Source organism: Aphis gossypii, chromosome 2 (genome assembly GCF_020184175.1).
Source record: "Aphis gossypii isolate Hap1 chromosome 2, ASM2018417v2, whole genome shotgun sequence".
Taxonomy (NCBI): Eukaryota; Metazoa; Arthropoda; class Insecta; order Hemiptera; family Aphididae; genus Aphis; species Aphis gossypii.
This window is the reverse complement of record NC_065531.1, coordinates 29228538-29239855: the sequence shown is the minus strand read 5'-3', so window position 1 is coordinate 29239855 and position 11318 is coordinate 29228538. Positions and strand designations below refer to the sequence as shown.

Sequence of the window (11318 nt, the reverse complement as noted above, 5' to 3'; positions counted from 1 at the left end):
CTGGACTGGCTGGACTAATATAATATTATTTTAGGTACTACGACACGAAATAGATGGACTTGTTATTCCGTCCAGGCGGCGCCGCGCGATTGCAAAACAATGTCCCGAAGGTATACGACGAACGAGCGCAAACCCACAAAGGTGTAGTTCATTACGATGTATTATTTCGTATATTATCAGCCCTACGACGCGTGTTTGGTCGGAAAAAAATATGGTAATAAATAATAATATTACCTACGATACGTTCGGAAATGAATATCATGTATAGAGTCCGAAATCCACGCCCCAGTCGCGGTCATCGAGTTATTCGATATCGATCCGTTGTTGTCGAATTGTTGCGGTTTCCGAGACGATATTTTTTACGATATTGTGCATAGTAATATTATTGTTATTTTGCACAGTATTACATTTTAGTCCATCATGGCGGAAACAACGGCAGTCAGATGATGATATTAGGAATAATAGTGTAACAATTCGTCAATATAAACCAAGAAAAGACGTCAAAAAGGATAAGAAAATATTACGACCAACTTGTTCTTTTTTAAATAACAATTTAATTCAACTATCAAAAAAAAAAAAAAAAATATTTAAAAAAAAAAATAATAATAATAAAATAAAATACAAATGCAATTAATAATGATGAGTTTTACAAAATAATAATCGTTTATAAATATTACATGGTTACTTTATAGGTACACACACACACACACACGTATTGTAGGTAATACGTAATAATCTAACATACAAATTGCATTTTGGTAGAATATAATTTGATAAAATAAAAACATTAAATTATGATTTTTCAAGTTCATTAACGAACGAGATAATATTTCAAACAAGTCTAAATAATCAGATAATTTTCTTAATTAACATTGCGCAGCAATATAATAATATACTTACGTAACATATATATGTATTTATGTGATATCTATATTACCTAATAGTTTAACATTTCTATTTTCGTATTTATTCTATCTAGACGCATCAGTACATCACATATCATATTGATTTGGGTTCAAAGAATTAATAATTATTTTATTATCTGAGATACACCCGTAATATAATAAACGGCTTTATTTTAATTTCAGTTTAATAAATATAATATTGTTTAATCCCGATAATCAGTTTGGTACAGCTAGGTAGAATTCACACAACGTAATAAAACTTACCTATAAAAAATATTATATCTACGCTAATAGTATACTCGTACAAACGGTTTTAAGCAATTTTTGTTCGACTCTGATTTCCATTAAAATAAAAATCTACCATTAAAAAAAGGTCATAGGAACGTCGGTTGACATTTTATAATAATGAAGTTTTACAAAAATTAAAAAAAATATATGAAAAGCGTCGGTTGCTAAACTAAGTGTATTTAAAATATTACAATTTTTAAATTTTTAAAGAGTCGCGTATTTTGTTCGAACAGGTAAAATAAAAAGTACACGATGATAATAAAATGTGAAAGTAAATATGATATATATTTTAATAGGTATAGGGTGGGCCCACACCTCTATCTAAACAGAAACTAGTGCTCAATATAATATAACCAAAAGTCTAATTCGATAAATTATATCTAGCACCTCATTTGGTATTAATCGTATGCTTTACTTCCTCATCCAAGACAATAAAATGTCTGCAAAGGCTCAACGAAACACTCCTACTCTTACGTCCTTCTGTTGGTCTATCCTTTCATTCCTCCTAGTAACACATACAAATATACACACACATACACACACACACACATATACATATATAATTATACATAATATTAAACTATGAAACATATGATTCGCAACCTATAAACACTAATTCCTAATAATACGATTGCTTGACTAGGTCGATTTGTGATATTTACACATAATAAAATATAAACGTACGTATAACGTACACAAAACGTAATAATTATCTACGATATTATTATTGTTGTTATTATTATTATTATTATTATTACAATATTATATACGACGTACGGGTGCGAGTGGCAAACGACGACAAAAGCCATGGTGTATTAAATTTCGAATGAAAAAGATGAAATAAATACGTTATAACTGGTTGGATTTTTTTTACAATGTTAAAAGTAATAGTAATAATAATAATAATGAAAAAAACAAGTTTTTGTCCGCAGGCAATGCTTTTCACGATGAGCTATCTGCAGTATTGTAACGATTATTTTTTCCACGCGAAAACAACTTCTATGACGACGACGGAGGAGCTTGTTCTAGTAGTTGTGATGTTTAAAATTTTTTTTACTACTAACGATTTGCAGTCGTTCTTTCTTGGCGTCCTTGTTTCTTGTTCAGCTAACGCACGCCCACGCCGGGGTCACACACGTTTGGAATAACAACAACAATAATAATATTAACAATAATAGTTGGTATATACTATAATAATAACACATATCATGTCATTATAATAATATATCGTATCGTCTTGGTGCACACCAGACACAAAATGATGGCGATACACTACCAACACATTCAAAATGATAAAATCAATAATAATTTTAAAAAAAAGTCTTTTTCACGTGGTATTAGGAGGGCGGTTTTTACGCGCCGACCCGTCGAGCAGAAGCGTTCCTGGCGGCCATAGTATGATTGTTGCGTTTGTGCAGTTCTTTTTCCTTGTCTACATGGTCGGCCACGTCGGCAGGACAACGTGACGGCGGCGCTTCCACATAACCACTCTCATCGCTGTCCTCCTCTGACAGCGAGTCTAGGTCAACGGCAATCTTTTTGCACGCATCTGACCCACCACTGGATATGCTCTGTAAGCTAGGCGTAGACTCGTCATCCGGATATCCACAGTCTTTTTCCTCATCCAAGTCCTCCTCATCCACGTCTAAATCATCGTCACCGTCGTGGTCTGGACAACATCCTTCGAATAACAGCTTTCGGTTTTTCACTAGGTTGTTGTAAGCGCCCAGCAGCTCTGAGTCTGAGCTCATACGTTTGAACTGATCGCGACGTTTACCCACGCCTCCACCTATGCTCTCGAATAGCCTCTTTCGGTCTCGGACCAGACTGTTGTATTTGTAGCACACGTCTTCTGGACCCTGTGGACAATCGACAATCACTTCGTTGTACTTGGGAAGCAGTTCGTGCTGCTGTTGCTCGACGCAAATCGTCGATGACGAAGAAGAGGAAGTGGACTGTTGATCTTCAGCTACGACGTCTCGATAAGATGGTAGTGATTCAACCGAATCGCAATCTACGTCTTGAGATGGTTTTGTGCCGTCATCGGTTGATCCATCTTCCTCGAGCTGCAGGTTTTTGGCCAGTCGTTTTTCGATGTCGCCCACCACTTTAGCGTCATCGGTAGTACTATCAACTGTGGCGTTAGTAGCGGCGGCGGCGGTAGCCGCAGTAATGGCTGCTGCAGTAGCCGCAGCTGTTTCCCTATAACCGTGGAGTCCACCTAATCGGTTGCGCAGCGTGCCGGTTCGTAAACGATTCTCAGCCCGGCACCTCCTAAATGCTGCGCAGGAGTCGGCTGGTTCGTCATCCTCTTCCAAGCTCTCTTCGATGGATACGAGCCGCGGCGCCGACTTGGATCGCTCCAATGGCGGCCTGTAATTATGTGACCCCGTGGATAACAGGATCTTTCGCCGAGGCAACGACGGATTTTCGTACACGCTGTTGGCCAACGATAGCCGGGCGTTCTGTCGGCTGATCTTGTCCCGCTTGAATTCATTGAGCGCCTGCGCCAGACGTCCACGCAGTTGACCTGCGATCTGTCTAGCCACCGATTCTTTGGTGCACACAACTGCATGGCATCGAAGTTCTTGCTTGAGCTTGCGGCCTTCGTGCCGGTACACCCAGCAGAATATGCGAGGGTATTGCGGCGACGCCAGGCAATAGGTGACCCGGTGGCTCCAGTATTCGGTCAACCCATGCTCCTTGGTAAACGCCTTCAAGCCTGACTGTGTGATAGTCAGCTTCATGTGCACGTCCGGTTTTTGATTGCACGTGTAGTTTTTCCACAGGCTGCACAGCGGCTTCTCCACACACATTTCACCTGGAACCAAAAAATGGTAAAACGTTAGATAAGGTTAAGGTCAGAGATTTGGCATAACGATAACAACAACACGAATATGTAGTTAATTTAGTTTGTGTAGATGGTAATGGGTATAATAAGCTGCCGTGGACTAGTTACCAAGTTTACAATTTGGAATAGTAGGTATATCGCTTGAAATATTCGCGTGAATATATAGAATAGAGATAGATGTAATATTGTTTTATTTTATTATTATTATGAACTATACTGATAGACAACAGTATATGTTACCGATGGACAGATAATATATACATACGAAGACAGTAAAACTCAATATAATTATTATTTCTAGAGCTCTCAACATAATTATCATCATTCATCACCCCTCGTTGTACACGTATGTTTATAATACTATACATAATATCATTAGTTAATTATAATATTCTCATCACGCGAGTGTAGAATAGTTCGTTTGCGTGAATCATTCTCAATTTGGCAACAGTCAACTTACTATATATTATGATAGTATTATTATGCGCTGGCTTTTCCAAGCTATCGCGTCCGCTGTCGTGCAAACAGACAATAATAAGTCATATCGCACACTGATCACGATTCTCAGTTTCTGCACACCCTTCCCGTACTTTTGCAGGTCCTTACTAAATAACTTGTTATTGCGCGCGCGTGCCAATACTGGTTCCGCGATCGGAACGTCACATAAACACTGTGTAGGTGTGGTGTAGGCGGTGACAATGGTGGTAGTGATGGTATATGTAGGTGGTGACGGTGGTAGTGTATGCCAACACTACAACAATATTTCGATTAAACATCCGTACTGGATTTTCAAATAGAAATAATCAGAGACGGCTTTCTAATTATTCGGAATATTGCATCGCGACTGAGAAGATTTTCCACCATATAATATATTATTAGATATTACTATTATTGTTAGAATAAAAACGATACATATTAACTAAATATAATTTTTTATATAAACCGGTGTATGTTTAAAATAACGCGTAGTGTCGTAACAATGTTTAAAGGGACAAAATCCCTTTTGAGCTTATATATTATTATTAAGTTCATCTATGTTCTCGTATTACAACCTATACCTATACCTATTTAAATCCTTCTTCTGCAGTTGATTAAGTTTATGGGATCAATCGTTTCTTACAAAGTCGTTGGAACATTTTCGTTCAACAAAAATAAAAATAAAGTTGGGTAGGTACTATAAGCTCTGCGTAGTAATTAAAAACAGTAGGCATTTCTATATCGGAACCTTATGACCTAATAATACCGTATATTATATTTTTCGATAGAAAGAAGGTTAAAGCGTCACAGGACACCGCCTTGAGACGACTAGTACAATGCGGCCGGTAACATATTCACCTATAAAACAAAGTGTTCGGACACACAAATCAATGTAGTCACGGTTCACGGACAATATATTTCAAAGAAAATAGACGAATTTCAAGGTTTCGCGTCAAATGTACGTAGGTACTTTATATAGACTGTCGTTACGATCTCGCGTACACACGTTCCGGTGTGTTCTTTCTATGACATTAAACACAGTGCAGCGTATCGACGACGACAACGACGATCGGGTCGGAACAAAGTTATCCATTGCTTTAGTATACACCGTAAATATTATACAATGTTTCGACATGAACCAGCGGCGTGTACAGATGACAATCCTTTTTTCTTCATTATTTTCATTTAACAATGATTTATTCCAAGACGCGACATCAGCGCGAGAGTCGCGTGACCCAGCCCACGTATCGGACACCGTTGTTATTATTTTAATGGACGATATTATATCGCTTGTTTTGACGTGATACGAGTGCCCGCAAACGTTAGATTATTGTCCATATAGGTATGCCACACCCCCCAGAGACTCATAGTAAAGAAAATTACGTACTTACCTACCAAATTCTTAGAATGTCTTTAATGTAAAGGTACAATATTATTATTATTATATACGTATACGATATACACTTCTAAAAGTATCTGAATACGACATGACATAATAAATTACTATAAGTATTGAACTCGGTACTCTTGTTATGATTACTCGTAAAAGTTTTCGCACGGATAGTTTCCATCACGGTCCAAAAATCGATTACATTATATTGTGTATCCAAGAACTAGAGGTGAAGGTCAAGTATGTAATCAGAACAAACCGAAGGTGGTGGTGTGTATAAATTAACAAGCGATAATGTGATTATGATGTACTAGACAAATATACAAACGTAAGTAAGTATATTATGTAAGATATAGATATACAGATTTTGAAATATCATTAAATGTGCCTACTTCCATCACTATACCTATCACATAATATATTTTGTTCATCGATAATATAGCATTCATAAATACATATCCAACCGTTACATTAATTGCAGCTCGGTTATTAAAATATATTACACACGTTGCATAGTTGGCATATATTATTATAGTGTTACACACTTCATATTAATTATTATTAATTATATTACACATCGATCTTTGGATGACACATTATTCCGAACAAACAAACATGAAAACAAATGAATATTTTTATTTTATTTTTTATATTATTATAATCGGCACCGTGAATTTCTTAGCGAGTATACATATATGTATAGTAATACATATAATGTGTGCGTGCATTGGTATTTGAGTCGTGCGAAAATCAATCGGAATGCGATGTGAAAGTAACCGTATGTGCATGCCGACACTGCGTGCGAAGTCGCTCAAGGAAAACCGAGTTGATGTTAAAATAAAAAAATAAGCGATCCCGTCAAATAGGATGTCGGGTCCGAGGAGAGACAGGACACACACGAAGGAAAACACTGCAGCTCGATAAAACATGCGAATTATTACGACACTACTCTTGACCGTTGATCATCCATCGCGAGAAAAACGATAAATGAAATAGATAGGTAGATACACGGTATGTGATTGGTTCCGGAACCTAGGCGTTCGGATAATCTCCGTGAATATCGAAACGTAAATTTTGTTAATCCCACTATCAAAACACTTATGTTATTCATCCCACGGATATAGTCACTTGTTTGATAGTATATTGTACATAAAATTAGAACATACACACTAATTAATTATAGGATTAAATAAAAAAATACTATACTACCTTTGGTTTTAAAAATTACAACAGTAAGTATATGAAAATAAAACCAAAAGGAACAATATTGTATAGTCTATGCCTCTACATATGTATGCATGAACTCGATTATGTTGTGTTATTAATTATTAGTTAATATATAACAAATGACAACAACAACGAACGAAAGAAATATAACTATAAGAAACAATAAATTAGGTCCCTCGGGGTTCACTGTACCTAGTTAATGAGACAAAGTCACGTGTATGATATGAGTAGAACGGTTTCTTCTTAGGTGATAGCAACACATACACTACAGTATCATATACTTATATATTAGAAGCAGCTTAATATAATATATATATAAGTGGGTCAACCGCATTGGAACATCTAAACGAACGATCTCTGTTGCTATTTCAGGTCAGCACATAAATATAATACTAAAACTGATATTATAAATGATTTAAAAAAAAAAAAAAACATTGTCCGACGTGCGCAGGTCCAAAATTTAATTATAAAATATCAAATAAACGAAAATAAATTGCAAAACTCGAATTAGCACAATATATTTTGATAATGCATGATATGTATGAATGATTAGATTATCTTTAGTTAATACTTATAAAATATTATTATAAACAGCAACTAGAGCTTGGTCGAAACCAAATATTAGGACGCATAGGTACCTACATAATATAGTAAATAATAATATGATAAAATAATGAAGGTATTGTGTTAAGTCAAATTAGCCAACCTATTACTTCTTGTGCACCAATAATGAATAATTAATACAATATTGATTTACAAATCCGTCTAATATGTCCAATGTGCATATTAAATAAATTAAAATCATAATAATAACCCCATAGTCTCGCGATAGGTACAACACACATCAAGGTATTTAACTTTTATATATTATAGATATATTAAGAATGTCAGAAAGTGGATATTATTTAGTGAAATTATTATTTTTGTTATTTGGAATTCACAATGAGAATAACGCTATTGATTCGGTCTTAAGATGAAAACTTTTGAAATGTATTTTTTTTTTAGTTCTATAATACTATTCATCTATTATAATAATATATAATACCGATATTATAAGAGATCTTTACGTAACAAAATGAACTCCATATTTATGGTCCATCCTAATCGGGATCCGCTTACGGCAGACCGCATACTTCGGCGTCGTTCACACCGAATACGTATATTATGTTATTGTATGTTTCCATGTTACTCTTCTCCAGGCGAGGGAGACCCGGAACTTTGTAAGGCAGCATCATTTCCGAAACCGGTTCGTGACTGCAGCAACATAATATTATAATGACGTGCGGTGAAGAAGGAATAATATACGAAACAAAAATGAATGCGTAGAATACGAAAAAAAATCGACCAGGCCATCACAGCTGGGCATCGGGTGCCGACGAAGAAAAATGGACTGGGATACAATGCGGGCAATTAAGATTTTTTTTTTTTATTTTACGAAAAAAAAAATGAACTATACCTAGTCTTGTGTACCTATTATAATATATTAAACCAAACCGTATACTACTGCGGTTTCGATTGATTCAACATTACCATTGCCAGTGTACTTCGTCATTATGTACTACGATTTAGATCAGAATTACGATGATAAACGTTTTCCAAACGCATCAAAGAACTGTATTCCTAAGTTGGATAATTTTGATATTTAAGTCGATGTGCAAGATTAGAAAATACACAAAACTGTATACTTCATCCGATCAACATTATTATTATTTGTATTTTGTGTGCTTACCACCGACGATAACTTATAAATATAGAACATCCTTAAAAAATAAACTAATTTTAAATACAAATTTAGCATAATATGTTAAAGGGTACTCTTACAAATGTTCTATGTATCTCTATAGGTGAATATAATAATAATTGATTTTATACAACTATACTTATAAAACTAAAATCTTCCTATACAAAAAGTATGAATTGATAATATAAAATAAATAATAATTATTATGATTTTAAAGAAACTTTGAATAATTTTATTATATTAATCACCCTCAGTTGGAGCTATTCTTCCATACGAACAACATCAAAAAAACTATTCAAAACTTGGAAAATTATTTCTAGTATATTATTTAATGAGACAGTACTACAGTAGATATTATTGTTGTTGTTGAAAGTAACTGTTGTAGAATGAAAACAAAATGATGACTGATAATTCGATTTTAACTTATCAGTTGTTTCTAGAACCATTTGTTAAGATTTATATAAACATCCGAGACATAAATAAAACCTGAAAAAACTTCCATGATCTTTCGATTGAAAATGTAAGTGACCATTCTTTGTAGAACGCCTTGTATAGAAACATGTAAACAGTCGATTATTGCAGTGACACGCGACAATATTAACAAAGAGCAGACGATTTCAGAATCCGATCGTCTAAGACTATAAGGTTATGAACAGAAAAAAAATATTTATTAGCTGAGGGATGGAGAAGAATAAAATTATACTCAGTGAAGTTGGCCTGAAACCATTAAGCAATGGTAAATAACGAATGTACACGTATACTCGTATGTATATAAAACGCAATAGTAAAACTGTTCCAGTTGAGTGTATCGGAACACTGCTGGCCTAATGATAGATGAACGTGTATGTTAAACGAGGATACACGGTACAGTGGTTTTCCGGTGTAACGTATTCTGTGTTAGGCCTTATGACGAAATTTTGAATAATAAATAATAATAATAAGTAGGAAAAACACAATTTTTACCTACATTATTCTTTTATATAGTTAGATGTATAGTTATTATTTATTTGTTATTATATTATACCCATCGACTGGGCTTTAAAACCACTTATCATTAAAGAACTTGTGCGCATATCGTCGCAGTGTGACCTAAATCCCGTTCAACGATACGAGCCAGCCGTAAGTATATTTTTAATAATTCTGACTGAATTATGTCTTATGTAAATATAAATATCAAAAATATAAATAATATAATCCAATAATAGGTAGTTAGGTAAAATGTAATACTATGAACACAGACGTTATACTTTCAAATTACCTCTAAACACTTACAAGTCAAAATAAATTCTATGAACTCTTTCGATTTCTTTTCTTTTACAATGAGTAGGTATATTTTTTTGAATACTCATTGATATAGGGTTCGAATATCTATTAAATAATTAAAATATTTTTGTTTGCGTAATACTTGATTTTATTTTTAGACGTGACAACTGCATGCTATCAACCCCCTTGCGGATACAAATTTACTTTAATCACGTTAAAAGTATATCACAATATTGTGCGTATCGGCTTGAATATCTATGTACAACGAACCATGTACAATATACATAATATGAATTATCTACTATTTTTCCACCCCTAAACAACATTGTTTACATACAGAGGTTTTTTTTTTATCTTTGCTGCAGCGTCTCGTCCAAGTGAACCGGTTTCGCACGACATTCAAGTTACCTTACACGGTTAAACGGCCCCCGTACAGTCTAAACCATTAAAGTGGACGACCTTGATCTCGTCGTTTGACTATAATAATGTACACTTTCGCACACCGATGTCATTGTGGAAAATAGTAATGATCGAACAGAACTTTAACGAGCTGTTTTATACTTAAATCGAATACATTTCTATAAATCGAATCCAGCTATATAGGTATCACAGATTATACCTATACATATCATATTATCATAATATATTTTATAATTATATTGTCCCTGTATACCTATTGCAGAAAAATAAATATAGTTTCGTTTTTCAATAATAATATATGCGAATAACTATAATAGGATGACGTTTTATAGGATAGCCCAACCGTTCCGTGCCAATGAGTATATGGAGCGCGTTGTGCGTACGATGTGTATTTTAATAGCGGTGCCTAATTAATATTTCGACCGTTAAAACGTCAGCTATGATGACCATATAATATACACTATACAGTATAGGTACATGCTATTACAATATACGGAGATATGCGCCGTATTAAAGTATATAATCTATTCAATGGTGTAGAGAATTAGTTTAAAAACACATGACTTTGCGAAGATTAACCAGCTATAACCGTAAACGCTAACATTTAAAAATGTTTTAAAATTTGCGTATAATGTTAAGATATTATTATGAATCGTATGTACATACACCGCAGTACCGCACTAACACACGACATCGCGCACTAGTTCTATTTACGACATTCGAATTAATTTTTTTACTTTTTCTATACTCTATTTT

The 11318-nt window shown here is 34.3% G+C and overlaps 1 protein-coding gene across 1 annotated transcript in view; it reads right to left on the bottom strand.

Annotated features, from left to right (window-relative positions):
• Positions 1-769: 769 nt before the first annotated feature.
• The window catches only part of LOC114119888 (uncharacterized), a 32732-nt gene continuing 22183 nt past the window's right edge, over positions 770-11318 (bottom strand). The window contains exon 3 of the mRNA XM_027981619.2: positions 770-4014. Within this exon, the coding sequence (XP_027837420.2) occupies positions 2546-4014 (1469 nt within the window). The 3' untranslated portion in view covers positions 770-2545. The remainder of the gene's footprint in view (positions 4015-11318) is intronic.